Raw genomic sequence first — 15,900 nt, forward strand, 5'->3', positions numbered from 1 at the left:
TGAATCTTTCACAATCAAGCTTTTCAAATGAGAAAAGGAAAACCCATTTAGGTAACTGCAGATTTCCCATGTTGGTTTTCGGTACCCGACCAGAAAAATATTGGATGCAACTTAGATAATTTAAATAGCTGTATGATTGTATTATGTAATTGTTGCGGCTGAAAGAGCAAAAACTGCTTGCATGAATGGGTGTGAATGGGTGAATGAGGCAAGTTGTGTTGTGAGTGCTCAAATAGAGTAGAAAAGCGCTATGTAAGAACCAGTCCATTTACTTTAAACCTTACTATTTAATATATCATTATATTTACAAAACAGTTCATTTCAAGCTCTTTTGATGCTCCATGTTTATATTTTAATGTTGGCACATAACTGATGTGGCTGTTGGTGAAAAATCAAAGTGTCTTTTGGAATAAATAAAAATCTTCCAGTGTGGCCAAAGCCAACTCAGTGCAAAACGTCTCATCTGGCAAAGACACCAAGCGGTCCAGAGAGATGTAGTTGCGCAGGGTTGGATCATACTGAGCTTTTCCGAGATACTCGAGGAACAGGTGGCGCTCTCTGAGGCGCAAATACTTGGAATTGAGGACCTGGAAACAGATGTCAGATACTGGAGTTAGAATTCCTCAAAACAGCCAAAGAAATCAGTTCGTAGTACTTTAAAACTTGAAAATATGAGCGCAAGAGAGACTTACCTGTGGGAACTTGGTGATAAGGTGGTGGGGTACTTTCATGGTGTTGTGGATGAAGTCAAATATCTCTGTCAGCTTCCTTTTATTGGCAGTCAGAAGTTTGGGCACAGCGAGAACTATGTGCTGGATCTCGTTTCTCTTAAAGCCAAGCTCTATTTCACACACCTGTAGAGTAAATCAACAAAATCTACTAAGAACAACACATCTAAAAACTGACAACTTCTAATAATGTCTCCTGTTTTTCCTGTACCTTTAAGTTTTCTTTAACGGGCTCCAAACTGCCACACAGTAACCTGGGAAGACGAGCTACAATATTCCGTGTCTGGGGAGAAATGCAAAACAACCTATAAGCTGTAATAACACACTATAACAAAAGCATAATAGCACGGCTCATATATTATATCTCCTATCATAGCTGCATACATTGTTAGCACTGAGGCTAAGTTGCTGCTGATAAAAACCCAATCTGTTGTCCAGCCTGTTCACGCTGAAGTTGAGCAGATAAGGAGCTCTGGACACCATGGACGCAACCGTCTCTGAACTGAAGTTCTTTGACTTGAGGTAGTTCACCCTTCACAAATGAGAGAGAGAGAGAGAACACTCATAGTGTCATAACAGTAACACAACACATGAACACAAATAGCTCTTTTCCAGCAGTACCTACTCGACTCAACTCAATTTCAGAAGTTTTCTATTACAATCAAGTACCACCTAATGTGCGTGGGGTCATTACAGCGACACGGCTGAAAGTCCATTGACATCACATATCGTTTCACTTCACATCGCTTGGAACCCCGGCCAAGAAGGTCCTAAAGTATATGAAGCTTATGCGTAAGTTCAATAATGAAGACCTATGGCCTCACATCTGTCCACTTCCAGGTGCTGCCGGATAAATCTAAACTTTATCACTTCCACTTTCCCACACTGTCGAGCTGTTTCTGTCATCACTGGTCTAGTCCAATCACCTTCTTCCGGCCTTCTCCAGGCCAATCAGCATTTACGCTGCTTGGTTTAAACCTCACTGCCCATCCGTTTTTCTTCTTCCCAGATGTCATAACACAACCCACCTCTTCCTCATCTCCAGCTGTCATCATTCAAGCTCCATTCAAGCCACCTTCCTCTCCATCACCAGCATTTAGGCTCCGGGGGGTCCTGCTATTCTCTTTCACGGGTTCCGTCCTATTCTGACCCCTTGAACCTGCACTGCCAAAGCTCACTGTATCACCTCCATTATGTAAAAATGGCAAAACATTATCTTGGATTTCACTTTGAGTAAGCTCCAGGGAGGTAAATCTAACAAATAAGCAGATGGTGAGGGCCAATAATTTTAGTGTGGCCAAAAAACTCCATAGTTCCAGCTGTTTCCACTGAACATCCTCCATCAGCCACCTTAAGACAACACAGCTAAACCTCACACTGACAGCCTGTTTCTGGTTTACTAATTCATGTGGACAATGTCCTGAACATTAAAAACAACAATGAGCATCCTCATCATCATGCTCCTGACCTTCGGGCTTTCATACTATGCAGACAAGGTCTCATTACAAGTGATGAGCCTCATTATGGGTCAGTATGACACAGAGGTTGTCTGCTCTTTGTTCAAGTCTGAGGTTAAATTGTTAAAAAAAAAAAAAAAAACAGGTGCTCAAAATGGGACATTACATGAGCAAAAAAACCCAAAACAACAACAACAAAACATCTCCAGTGCCCTTAAAGTGGTCCAGATGTACAAGAGAAGATGACTTTTAGAGGGAGATCAGGCAAAATCAAAATCAGATAAGATTTTTTAAATTTCATGGGTTTACTTAATCACATCAGACACATTTATGTTACAATAAAGATCCTCGACATGTAAAGCTTTTCATTAAGATGCCTTCGAGCTACCTGGCCTGTAGGTTTTCCAAACTCTCAGTGAGAATGAAGGGGTTGTGTGAGATAATATAGCCGAAGCGAGAGTCCTCCACGCCGATGTCTTTGAGAAACAGTAACCGCGGGGTCACATCTGTGTTGAAGTTGAGCCTCAGCAGCATGGAGCCTACATTAGGCCTTTGTTCCAGCTTCCACAAGTTCACCCCTGCAATGAGAAGGGGTGGGTGAATGATTAGAAATAATAACATTTGAGTTCAGATTTTGAAGATGAGGTTTTACTGTGATTCCAAAGTGGTTATTTTGATTACCTAGTTGTACCAACTTGCTAAGCGTCTCAGACTTATCGACATAATCTCTAAGAGTGGTGGAGGCTGGAGGGATGGCAGAGGGAACAGATATACCGATGGCCTCTTCATCACTGATCTCTTCTAAAGCTGAAGGCTGAGCCACAGGATCCAAATCTGCTTGATAAAGAAATTACAGATGAGCAGATTCCAACGTGATACAAAAAACCCTTTAAATTAATGAACAATCACAGCAGCAAACTACTACCTACCTAATGATATATGACTATTTTCAGTAGTTAGTGCAGCATCTCTGGTTGGTAACAGTGAGGTCTTGTGTGCTCCAACATTAGTTCTTGACAGCTCTTGTGTATTCGTGCCTTCCTTTGCCTCGGTTGTCAGATATTTAGCTGCTGAGTCACTGTAGAAGCAAATCTGTTGTTTCCACCTCAGTCTTGTCAGCGTTGTTGCTGTCGTGTGATTCCCCCTGATTGATAATCCACTAATAACTTTTGTTGGTACTCTTGTCACCTTAATCCGCTGCTGAACCCGAGTGTAATACTGCCAGGTACTGCTCACCGTCTTAGAGTAAAGAGGACCTGTGCCTCTTAGACACAGCTGTGCACAAGTAGAGGCCATGGTTATTCTGTAAGAAATGAACATGACATATTTTAGAGGCATACCATGCAACATACAGTAGTGGGAAAAGGTCTTCAGTCAATTGTCATTCCTTTATATTTTACTTTCAAGTAGCTAGACTTTCTTGTAATTTTTAAAGTGGTCTTGAGCAACAGTTCTCCAGGCTTTCTGAAGGTCTTTCACTTTGTTTTCTTTGGACATTGGCTGCTTTTTCACCAATTTTAAGCCAAGTTGTTTTTATCTGGCCTTCAGAGAAATGTTTTTATTTCCCTCATTTTAACACGGACAAACGAATCCTTCCACCATAAAAAGGCAGATGACTCAAGGGAACCAGTGTTGTGTCTACACATTTTAGGTATGTCTCAGCATGGTTTGCAGTATGCCCTCACAAAAAAATCTGAGGAAACTGGACAAGAGGGGGGACAAAAGAAGAAGTGACGGTCCTTAAGGACCTGTCGTGTCACTAAAAAATTGCCAATTGCAAAAGTGCTTGGGTGCAGTCCTCTAAAATCTCAACTGGCACTGTGCATCGGTTAAATGTTGATTGGTTGACAAGTGGGCCAGAACTGGGAAAGGATCAACAGTTGAGTTCACCACTGTCACGGTCAGCCTTGCTCATCGTGATGGTGTGTTTTTCAAAAAGACAAAGATGAAATGCTCGTGTCATTCATATTTACAAAAACCTCAAGTCACTAATATATACTTTCCCCGGATTAGCTAGCTATGCAGATAGCTCGGTTAATGATTTGCTAGCCTACGAGAGGCTAGCTGGACACGGTTACATCGTTGTATGCTAGCAGAATAATAATTCTTTAAATCCAGCGTCAGTTCATAGACCTTTCTGTTGTCTTACTCACTGTTTATGAATCAAAGCATTTTCTTCACCGTCTTGCAATGTCAAGTATTTTCACGTGCGCGCTAACGGAAGTGCTTCACGTAAACGTCACTTTATGGGACGTGCCACAACGCCGTGTTTTTACGCATACCTGATGTCTTTTTTTATATTTAGCAGATAAAAAGTGTCATACATACAAAATTAAAAACATAACATAACATTACTACAGTTAAAAAAAAAATGCACTGCTGTAGTTTATAACCTTTGCTCTGGGGAGTATTACAAAACTCTTTGGCATACCACGCCCCTACGATCAGGCTTGGTTCAGTCCGTCTTCAAGGTTCCTGATTGTTGGTCTGTTTTTACATCACCCCTCATAATTTCACAACTTTAGTGTTCACGGATAAATTTGCATCGGTAAAGTTCAGGAGGAGGCATTTGTCTCAGCGACATGGCAGCTACGATTGGACCCCGAATACCGAGGAAGGACGATGCGAACTATAACTTACATTTCCGAATGATAAACGAGCAACAAGTGGAGGATATCTCCATTGACTTCTTCTATAAGCCGCACACCATCACTCTGCTGACAGTCACTGTGCTCAGCCTGATGTACTTTGCCTTCACCAGGTAGATAACAAGCTGAAATTGTATGTTGCTGTTTACAATTGTTTTAAAAAGCTTCATGTTTTAGTTCACACCCGAATTTGCGCCTTGACAGGGATGATGAACACACAGATAACAACCTCCGTGTCGGTTTGTTGGTAGTCGTCTTCTTCTTCTTGGTCATCAGTGTCCTGGCCTTTCCTAATGGTGAGTTAATAACTACTCATAATAACATTCCTTTAGTGGATGGTCGAGTGTGATAAAGTCACCGTGTGGATCTGAAACAGTGGATTCATTGGTACTGCTTTGATGATTAATTACTAGTTTAATCGCTTTTACGGAGTTACTACTTTTCTGGCTACAAGTATTTTCAGTTTTTGACTTTAGGTTGATTGAATTAGGTGACTGGAAAATATGAAATCAAATCTGTCAGTTTTTGTCATTTTAAAAATATGGCTCGATCTGCCTGTATTCAAATCTGTCAAATATGTCATCTTAGCCAGACCAGAATAGACTTGATTAAAAAATAGATTTTACCCACGAAATAACTAAATATGATTAATGACTGTAAGAATATGTCTTAATTTATTAGTATATGTATACTTTATGTTATAAACTACCATTAAAGTGTAGCTTTAAAATAAATGTAGTAAGCTCTTTATAGTTTGTTAACTAAAGCTAGAGACTCAGGATTACCTGTTAAAACTCAGTTAGCTGTTTAATCAGATCGTCATACCTGTATTGTTGTATGCATCAGAGATGTGGGGCCATAAAGACATTTCATTCATGGCCTCATGGGTATCTTTGTTTGTCTGAATGCAGTTGTTTTTAAGTTGCAAATTCAGAAATCGGCTTGTATATTTGATTGAGACCAAATGTATATAAGGTGGAGAAGTATAATTTATATATATATATATATATATATATATATATATATATATATATATATATATATCTTAAAGATATTACTGTGCAAAAAAGACATTGGATCTGTATTTTCCATGATCACTTTATTATAAATGGTACAATCACCTTATGATGCTTTCTATTTCAGGACCTTTCGTTAGGCCACACCCTGCAATATGGCGAATGGTGTTCGGTGGGTGTTTAACTTTTCTGCTAAGATACAGTTCTCATGTAGCCTTATCATCACTAACTCACTTTTCTCCTGTGTTGGGTAGGTCTCAGTGTGCTCTACTTCCTGTTTCTTGTCTTCCTTATCTTCCTTAACTGGGACCAAGTGAAGACTCTAATGTACTGGCTCGACCCAAACCTCCGCTATGCAAAACGGGAGGCTGATATCATGGTAAGTATAGCTTTGACCTTACATTTTTTGGAACCTGTTGAAGTGAAACTTAAAATCCTCTAAAGCCATTTTTTGATAGCTTTAGAATAATCATGCCGCATAGTTGTTTTATTTTTTCAATAAAGTTTTATGATCTATGTAGTGATGTTCTTACATGCTCCATAATATGATCTATTTGGAGAATCTGCTGACCAGTGAATACACACTTCTGTAGTCAGATTTCAGTAAAATAAAGTAATTGTGGTAGCAGTAAAGATGTAATCAAAACGAGGGATCAGCGTGATTGTTAGCATTGTTATTGTTGTTTTCTCCCTAACAGGAGTATGCTGTAAACTGTACAGTGATAACGTGGGAGCGCATCCTGAGCCACTTTGACATCTTTGCGTTTGGCCACTTTGGAGGATGGGCCATGAAGGCTTTGCTAATCCGCAGCTACGGCCTGTGTTGGACCATCAGCATAACCTGGGAACTCACTGAGGTAACATTCATGTGATCTCTGCATGACAGCAGGCTTGATCTGCCTGTATTCAAATCTGTCATAAACATGCTGTATATTCACAAAGCGGGGAGTCTGCAAGGTCACAGAAGAGTAATTATCAGTCATTTGTAGTAATCCAGCTCATGCGAGAGAATGACAGTGCTTCAGATTATTCTGTGCAGGGAACAGGGATTGTTTGTCTGGGAGACATTTATGACAGTATAATAGCAGTAGGGGCTTTTTGCACATAACAAAAGCTGTGGTCTTGACTGTTGCCAAGGAGTGGAAGTCTCAGCAAATCCACCCCATGGTCTGAATGTACAATGCTCAGACAAACTGCAACAACACAAGAGCGAAATGTTAAATCTTACAACTGGAAAAAGTCTGAAGGGTTGTCAGGAGAAAGCCTCTGCGCTCTAAAAAGAACGAATATTTACGTGGCAACATTCTTACCTTGCAGAAAAAATGAGTTCATATTCAAAATTACTATCGCCAGAAGAGGCACGGCTTTCCAAAGTGTTTCCATGGGAATGACGATGGTTTAAAAATAAATTACTAAAAGCTCTCAGGCTCATATAATGCAGAAGAGCTAAATATCTTTTCCCTTGAGACACCCACTGTGGCTCAAGTGGAAAAAGACTAATTACAAAACTACAATAAAAGTTATTCTTTCTTGTGAAAAGAGTTTGTTTAAAATAGAGAGATTGTGGACGCAGCACACCAGTTCGTTGTGGTGAAGAAATAGCCGAGTGTAAGAGTGAAGTGTTCGGCTGTTGGGAGGCCTGGGCTGGGCTGCTCTGCCTAGGCTTAGCCTTCGTGAGGCGTCCCCAGATAAGCTGAAGAAAATGGAAGGTTAACGCTTAGACTTTTCCATTTTTCCCATTTTACATATTTTGTTTTCCTTATGTGCATTTTTTGTTGTAGTTCTGAACATATTGTAGCTTATGGTGTTTTGGAAAACTGTAACCATAGTTTTATTGTCATAATTAGTAGCAGTAGTTATGTCAATTTCAAAGACTTGTGTTTAAATTTCCAAGGCAGACAGGCTGTGATTTGGTTGTACGCATGATCAGAGGGACTTCTATATTTCCGCCTATAGTATGAGCAATTTGAGGTATGAAAATACTCATCAACTACAGATTTTCCTGTGAAACATTTGTACGCACGATTTGCATACAACAGTGCCTTCGTGCAGTTCTTAGGCACTGTAAAGGAAACCCTACGTCCTTTAGACAGATGAGACCTAAGTGAACATGTCTGGCCAGAATCCACAGCACCACATCTGGAGAGAACCAAACACAACATATCGCCACAAACACCTCATGCTGTCAAGCATTGGTGGCGGAGGGGTAATGATTTGCGCTCTTTTTGCTGCCACAGGTTCTGGACACCCGCAGTCATTGAGGCGGCCCTGAACTCTTCTGTATATTAAAGTATTCTAGAGTCAAATGTGAGACCATCTGTCTGAGAGATAAAGCTTGGCTTAAACTGGCTCTGACAACAGGACAAGCAGAGGAACAAATCTAAAACAGAATGGCTGAAAAGGAAACTAATCGTTGTGTTGCAATGGCATGGCGAGCTGTGCGTAAACATATGCCCGCAAACCTCAATGAACCAAAGTAACACTACATAGAAGACTGTGTTAGAATTCCTCGACAATGTTGTGTGAGACTGATGAAAACGAGTAGTTCCAGTTATTGCTGCTGAAGGTGGTTCAACAACCTGGTGAATAATTTTTGCATACTACTTCTGCATTTTGACAATTTTTTAGTTCAATAAAGAATAACGCAGTATAAATTATTATGTGTTGTTATCCATCAGTTTATATTTAAATGATTTTGGAACCTGATAGGGACCAGATGGACTTTGTTCTCTTATATAAACCTTAGAACTGTAAAAAGCAGTAATTTCTATTTCGCTGACTGTATATTAACTCATGTCCCATGTTTGGTCACAGCTCTTCTTCATGCACCTTCTACCAAACTTTGCGGAGTGCTGGTGGGATCAGGTGATACTCGACATACTGTTGTGCAATGGAGGAGGCATCTGGCTGGGAATGACCGTCTGCCGTTTTCTGGAGATGAGGACGTATCGCTGGGCCAGCATCAAGTCAGTACTTTCTTCTCTTTTTTTTCCCATATGTAAAAGAATTGCCATGAACATTAGAAACAGCTGAAACAATCTAATAATATGATAAGAGATATAATATGTGTAAGACAAAGTTGTCTTTTCAAATTCCTAAAAGCCAAAAAAAAGCATCTCTGGAATTCCTCTAAAACCTTTATCAATAAACCTTAATCATTCAACTTCCTGGCGTTCTTGTTTCCCTTTTTGTTCTCAAATGATTTACATTCAGAGATATTTTTCACATAATTAACCACAGGGAGAACAATTGGTTTCTTTTTGTTCACCTTGAATAATGTTCAAATGTTTAATGTTTCAAACATGAGTAGATCTCTGTATTATGAGTGCAACCCTGACACAATACACTGTTTCTGTCCAGGGAAATCCACACTACCACAGGGAAGATAAAGCGAGCTGTGCTTCAGTTCACTCCAGCCAGCTGGATCTTCGTGCGCTGGTTTGATCCAAAATCATCATTCCAGAGGCTTGCAGGCATTTATGTCTTTATGATCCTGTGGCAGGTAGGGTGTACCGTGATTCAGAAACACAAACTCAGTTCTAAAGAGTTTGGGTGCTTCGTAAAAACTAAAAACAGAATGCAATGATTTGCAAATCTCATAAATCGATATTTTATTCACAGTAGAACATAAAAAAAGATATCAAATGTTTTATTTATGCCCAAAAATGCAAAAATATACAAAATGAACAAAAAAGACAGGACCCTTAGAAGAGGTCAAATGAATAAAACTAAACTAAAGCCAAAAATAGCAACTAAACATATATCCACACTAACTGCTCAACAAATTTAAATAAATAAATAAAAAAAACCTGACCTAACACGCAAAAAACAAAGGCGAAACTAGTGGCTCAGATGTATTTTTTAGGGAAGGCCTCTCATATTACAGCGAGACAATGCTAAACACTGCAGACAAGAGCCTGGCTTTGGTCTACCTGCAGTCCAGAACTTTCACAAACTGAAGACATTTGGAGCATCAAGAAAGAAAAAAACTAAACAAAGAACACCCAAGACTGTTGAGCATCCTACATCAGATAGGAATGCTATCCTCGGTTCACTGACGTTTACAGACTGTTGTTAAAAGAAGAGTGGATGGTACACAGTGGTACACACGGAGAAACATTTTTGAGATAAAAGAAATAAAAAAAACTTCACTTGTTCTTAAAATGGCCCATTTTCTTAGTTTGATATATTTTCCTTGTTTTGGGGGGAATTAAATATGGATTTATTAAATAATTGCATTTTGCACACCTTCCCAAGTTTTTTGGAATCGGGGTTGTACTTGCAAAATAGCCAGTCATTGATCAATTCACTAATGTGTCCGTTGAATATCGTTCATTTGAAGAATCATATGTTCAGTAATACCCTCACTGTATATAAACAACACTTCCTGTGAAATCCTCTTTGTCTTACACATCTTTATTTCCACAGCTGACAGAGCTGAACACATTCTTCCTCAAGCACATCTTCGTCTTCCAGGCCTCTCACCCTCTCAGCTGGTGTCGTATCCTCCTCATCGGAGTCATCACTGCACCCACTGTACGGTATGATTAAACCTCAAATTTACATCACTTATCAATCTTTGAGCAGTGGTAATTACAATGTTATGCGGTCTTATTTAGGTTGTACCTACTAAATACACGTCTGTGAGGATGCTGTGTTAATGTTTGCTTACTTGTTTTGGGGTTTGTTTGTTTTTTAGACAATATTATGCTTACCTGACAGACACTCAGTGTAAGCGAGTTGGCACACAGTGTTGGGTTTTTGGGTAAGTATCTTTTTTTTTACTGTCAATTTAAGCATTTTCTTTATCTAAGAGTATCTTCAGATGATGTTTTAAAAAATTTAAAAATTAAAAATTGTAGCTAGAGCCATAGCTTGTCCATTTCCTTTGTCATTATGTAAAATTGGCTTGAATCTTTTTTTATTAGTTATTTGCATGCTTTGCAGAAGCTGTCACCACACTGGTTTTAACAGAGCAAATTCAAAGTAACATTGTAACAAGTGTCACATACTACTCATCTAATTCTGTTTATGGTTGAAATCTATTGTTGAACAGCACATAAAACAAAGCTTTCACTCATTTTCAACCAGAGAGTAAATGGACACTTCCTGCTACTGGCGCCAGCTTAACCATAATCAAATCAGGCCACGAAGCACGGGTGTCAAGCTGTCGCATTAGACTACAGTTTGAATCTTTATTTAAACCTTTTGGATTCATTTTTATAACAGTGTAGCTTCATGTCAATTGAAATTCATAACATCATGTAGTCCTCTCAGACACAAAGGTGCTGATGTCCTTAGTCTGCTCCGGTTACTATAGCAACGAGACCGGCACATTCTCCTTCAGCAACTTAACGCTGATGCTGCTCTCTTGTCTGAGGTTCACCCCTGCAGTGTAACCTTTAAAAGTGAAAGAGTTTCCCACTGCACAGTGTGCTGAATGAATATCAGTTATGCTTCTTAATACTGTGGGAACAGTAACATGGACAACATCCATTTAGAGTCTCATGCATCAATAGAGGCATTTTAGCGCAGTGTAAAGGCATGGCCAAGAGAGGGGGCCATTGTTGAATACAGATGTCTGTTTTTGAATCATTCAGATCAAACACATCATTTCTGTTTTATTCTCTATTTCTCTTTAAGAGCCATCGCTTTCCTGGAGGCGCTTGCTTGTGTAAAATTTGGCCATGACTTGTTTTCCAAGACACAAATTCGCTATGTGCTCCTGTGGCTGCTGTGTCTGGTAAGAAAAGACAAGTGAGCATTTATAATTAAACGATATGTGTCACCTACAGTAATTGATTATTAAAACAGATTGAAAATAAGTGATTAATAAGGTAGATGTTGCAGGATGTTGCATCTGATGTGCTGAACAAATATTATCTGTGGTTTTTACAGGAGTAGCAGGTTATATTTTCTTTTTTCTTTAAGCAGACTCATTTTTTGCATACTTTTCCTTCCAGGCACTCATCACGCTCCTGTGCTTATATGGGATGGTGTGGTATGAGCAAAAGAAAGTGAAGGTGAGATGGGGCCTTGGGCTGCTTGCTTACTTAAATGTTTCTAGAGGTTTTGGTTTGCTTGTGATAGTAGAAACCTCCATCTGTGGAATAGAACAGAGGGATGTACTACAAAGAAAGCTTAAGAGGTAAAACCTAAAATCCCAGTCACACACAGCAGGTATCACAGTGGTGGTTATCAACCTTTCTGTTAAGCCGGGCTTTCTGCTTCAAGGTTATGTGCACATTTACATAAAAAGGGCCGTTTAATGTTTCACATGACGCTTCTTCTGCACAAAGTGATCTCTTTCAGTGCCAGCTACTCCAGTCAGAGATTATTTTCCGATGATGATGATGATGATGATGATGATGATGATGATTAAACAGTATATATAAATGACAACAACATATAAATAACACAAAGTTAAATAGCTTTAAAATTTGACTCTCGTCAATACATCAAGTTTATTTTAATACTGAGTGAATCTCAGTGCTGCTGTGTAAGCCTCAGAACCCAATATAAAAACATTTATATTAATTTTTTCCTCCATCGCCAACTGAACACATGCAAATCCCAGTAAAAATGCACTGCTTCAACTTTTTAGCTGCACGTTCGGTGGTGTTAGTAAGCTACTGCTTAACAAGCTGCACATATTAGATGTATTTACCCAGCAGAGGATCTTTATCACATGGAAACCATGATGTTTAAAAAAAGAAAAAAGAATCAGTGAAAAGCATTTCCTGATTATTTTAAATTAAAACTCTGCTCCTGACCAGGTTATGTGTGCAGCATGAGTTACCATGGTGATTTAGCCAAAACAGAGTCACTTTCTTGACACAGAAAACTTTGACTTTAACCTCGACATAGCTCACTGTGCCATTAATCTCCCTTCACGGTGCACCCCTCTGGCGTTAGCATTAATGTCAACAGTTAACTGTTTCTAAGTGCCCTGTGTGCAAGGATGGCACAGCACCACCATTAGAATATGACGGTGAGCACGGATGCAGAAAACTAGGACTCTGAAACCGTCTGTATATTTTGAACCAAGCCGGAGCAGTGTTTTGAGCGAGTGAGTTGTACAGACTGTTTGTGTTTGTGACTCTGGTTTTCTTTTTGTTGGCAGAGAAATTCTCTGCAAAGGCACGACTGCAATGACAGGAGTGTTATTGACTCATGTGGTTTCATCACAGATGGTGCTGCAGGTCAGTCTCATAACATGCAGATTGATGACAACGTTTCACTAAACTCCATCTCAAATGTTTATCATGTCTTGTGTCTCTTTGCTCCACAGCTCAGGAATATTCCTCAAGAACTGTGCAGCCTGCAAAACGGAGGAGAGCTGCAGGCAGGAACAGATTTGTAAATGGTCAAGGAGGAAAGAGACAATAAGCAACAACTGATACTGAATATTTGTGACCTCTGTGGAGGGGGATGAGGAAATGATGCGCTTACCAAGAGGAATACAGTATGCACTATGTGGATGGATTTAATTAATATTGTAAGTTGCATCATTGGTGCAATTAATCCCCAAAAAGTAGATTCCAGAAATCATATCGGTGTTACTTGATAAACCGTTTGAACTTCTAAAGGTGTGGGAGGCCAGAACACGACAGCAGGCTTAAAGTTTGATTGAATTTCTTTTCTATTAAATGTCAAAGACGTTTCTAAATAAACTTAAGTAATGAGGTAATATGTGCTGGAGTTTGAGAGAAAATGGTGCCTTATTTGGACTGTAACAGCAGTCTGTGTCATTCCACAACCAATATTGTTTTTAAACACTGGAATAATGTTGTCAAGTGAGGGGTGTACCAACCAGTCCACACCCACCATCCTGTATAACAGTGGTTCCCAACCCCCGGGCCTCGGACCGGTACCGGTCCGTGAGTTATTTGGTACCGGGCCACGAGAGTTGAGGCTCAGGTGTGAAATGTATGGTTTTCAGCGTTTTATCGGTTTTCAGCGTTATTTTGTTATCGTTTTTATCGTTAACTCGGTTTACTTGGGTCTTTTCACGCGTGTTATAAATAAATTTTCTTTTTTTCGGTACCGGTACTAGTTTTATTTTGTTGTATTTATCCGCGACACCTTAAAGGCCGGTCCGTGAAAATATTGTCGGGCATAAACCGGTCCGTGGCGCAAAAAAGGTTGGAGACCGCTGCTGCACAACACTCATGTAGACTATTTGCACTAAACCTTTTTGACTGGTGTGTTTTTATTTACTGACCTTAATAGCTTTAAGAAACACTAAAGATCTCAATTACTGTTGGGTTTAAGAGTTGTAGATGGGTTGATTCTGTGATGATTTGATGATGATGATTATTAATGTTGTCAGTTTAATATTTTTATGGTTATATGATGCTGGTGCATTTACTGTCTATAAGTTTCTTCAATCAAAACAGCATCAGCAGGAAATAGTCTTTGTCTATGTTTTAAACGAGTGTAAGAATTACTTAACCAGCTGTTCCTTTATTAAAGTTTTTTTTAGATGTGTGATGCTGTGTATGAATGTGTGATGTACCCAACACAGAACTGTGACATTCAATGGCTCAATATTTGTGTAAAAAGATCTTTTTTTAATGCATTTTTTATGATCTGGATTGATTAAATGTGACATTAATAATACAACATGTGATTACTTTAAATAAGCTGTTAAATGTGTAGAATAATCTTTCATTTAGTGTTAGTTTTAATTTCAGTGCTAACTTTCTTCACTGATTATTTTAATGTATTGAGTTTCAACTGCAGACAACACAGCAAACAGTGCATGACGTGTTATTACCCATGAAGGATTTGAATGGCTGAACTGTTTTTGTACACATAATTAAAACAAATATTAAATAAATGTAGTCTTTTTTTCATGGTTTTTTTTATTTCATTGTTCTCTGTGTCCCTCAAAACAACAACAACAACAACAAGAGGACAACAAACATTAATTTTACAGTTCTTTTGTTGACATTTTAAAGGAACAATTTCCCCGGGTACTTGAAATATCTATGGCTTTCTACAACACATTTTGTGAGTGCAAAGCTATATTCAACTGCCATTTTATTACTTGCATGTTTCTAGTATTGGGTTGCCTTCAGAGCTTCTTTAACCTTTTGTTACATAGATTCGTCCTGCTCTTAGCGGACATGAGCAGCACCTTGTGTGCTCTTCTGCTTTAAAACTTGGTGTGTTGTATTCAGAGATGCTCTTCTACATGCATCTTGCCTTTTAAGTGGCTCGTTGAAATCTCGGCATTATCCTCTGACCTCTGACATCATGGACCAAAGAACGGCCACTTACAAGAAAATCTCCCAGTAGATCAGCAGCTTCTGAAATATTCATACTTTTTTGGCATCAATAACCATGTCATGTTCAAGGTCACTTAGATCACCTTTCTTCCCCGTTCTGATGCCATTTTTTTCTTGACATTGTCTTCATATTTACATTCTTCAGTGTACTGAGTTTCTGCCATGTGTTTGGCTGATTAAATATTTGAAGCAGCTGAACAGGTGTACCTAATATAACTATCAATGAGTGTAAAAAGCAAAGCATTGGTTGTATATCTGATTTACTCTTAATGTGTAGAAAGATGTAATTTATACACCACATTATACAAGTTACACAGGAATGCTTAATTCAGCCTCCACAGGAGTCTGAAGGGGAAATGGTTATGAGTCACCTTTTCATTTAGTTCTGCCAGCTACCACAGTGAAATCCAACATATCGTTGTTATAAAGAATCAAAATGGGTCAAATTGTTTGTGAGATGAAATATGGTGATGTAGCAGCTATCGTTTATCTGAATTACTATTTAATTGTTCTTTAATGTATTTTTTTATTACTTAAGTTAACTGTTGATGTTTCATCAGGAAGGGTGTCTGTCATAAAATATTTGCCAAATAAAACCACAGGGAGAGGCAAGGCTGAGATGGTTTGGGCATGTAGAGGAGGGATACTGGATATATGGGACCAAGGATGGTGACTATGGAGCTGCCAGGAAGGAGGAAAAGAGGAAGCTCACAGAGAAGATTCATGGATGTAGTGAAGATGTGTGTTGTTGATACATT

At 39.0% G+C, this 15,900-nt stretch overlaps 2 protein-coding genes across 3 annotated transcripts; one reads left to right on the top strand and one right to left on the bottom strand.

Annotated features, from left to right (window-relative positions):
* Positions 1 to 267: 267 nt before the first annotated feature.
* mterf3 (mitochondrial transcription termination factor 3) lies at positions 268 to 4,417 on the bottom strand. The gene is made up of 8 exons (XM_040019986.1): positions 4,339 to 4,417; positions 3,115 to 3,488; positions 2,867 to 3,019; positions 2,574 to 2,763; positions 1,113 to 1,260; positions 940 to 1,011; positions 693 to 854; positions 268 to 587 (listed from the first exon to the last, which is right to left on the bottom strand). Exons 2-8 carry the CDS (start codon positions 3,479 to 3,481, stop codon positions 393 to 395), a joined length of 1,287 nt encoding a protein of 428 aa, XP_039875920.1. The 5' UTR covers positions 3,482 to 3,488; positions 4,339 to 4,417; the 3' UTR covers positions 268 to 392.
* Positions 4,418 to 4,625: 208 nt separating this feature from the next.
* Positions 4,626 to 14,719, top strand: ptdss1b (phosphatidylserine synthase 1b). Of its 2 annotated transcripts, none has more exons than XM_040019979.1 (13): positions 4,626 to 4,946; positions 5,011 to 5,129; positions 5,977 to 6,021; positions 6,104 to 6,228; positions 6,548 to 6,706; positions 8,664 to 8,815; positions 9,210 to 9,351; positions 10,278 to 10,390; positions 10,549 to 10,614; positions 11,493 to 11,592; positions 11,813 to 11,872; positions 12,973 to 13,051; positions 13,141 to 14,719. In XM_040019979.1, the coding sequence occupies exons 1-13, from the start codon at positions 4,768 to 4,770 to the stop codon at positions 13,236 to 13,238; spliced, it is 1,437 nt and encodes a 478-aa protein (XP_039875913.1). In that variant the 5' UTR covers positions 4,626 to 4,767; the 3' UTR covers positions 13,239 to 14,719. The 2 variants fall into 2 exon arrangements, with proteins under 2 accessions (XP_039875913.1, XP_039875914.1); XM_040019980.1 differs by having other exon boundaries at positions 4,628 to 4,946; positions 5,038 to 5,129.
* The last annotated feature ends 1,181 nt before the right edge of the window (positions 14,720 to 15,900 follow it).

The sequence above is a fragment of the Simochromis diagramma genome, unplaced genomic scaffold, assembly GCF_900408965.1.
Source record: "Simochromis diagramma unplaced genomic scaffold, fSimDia1.1 OVJJ01000753.1, whole genome shotgun sequence".
NCBI lineage: Eukaryota > Metazoa > Chordata > Actinopteri > Cichliformes > Cichlidae > Simochromis > Simochromis diagramma.

Excerpts from the sequence above, each read along its gene's own strand:
- mterf3 (XM_040019986.1), bottom strand. The coding sequence starts at position 3,481 with ATGGCCTCTACTTGTGCACAGCTGTGTCTAAGAGGCACAGGTCCTCTT. Across the intron at positions 1,261-2,573 it reads TTGGAAAACCTACAGGCCAG|GGTGAACTACCTCAAGTCAA; the intron begins GTAGCTCGAAGG and ends TCATTTGTGAAG. Across the intron at positions 1,012-1,112 it reads TTAGCCTCAGTGCTAACAAT|ACACGGAATATTGTAGCTCG; the intron begins GTATGCAGCTAT and ends ATTTCTCCCCAG.
- ptdss1b (XM_040019979.1), top strand. The coding sequence starts at position 4,768 with ATGGCAGCTACGATTGGACCCCGAATACCGAGGAAGGACGATGCGAAC. Across the intron at positions 9,352-10,277 it reads TCTTTATGATCCTGTGGCAG|CTGACAGAGCTGAACACATT; the intron begins GTAGGGTGTACC and ends TTATTTCCACAG. Across the intron at positions 11,593-11,812 it reads TCCTGTGGCTGCTGTGTCTG|GCACTCATCACGCTCCTGTG; the intron begins GTAAGAAAAGAC and ends TTTTCCTTCCAG.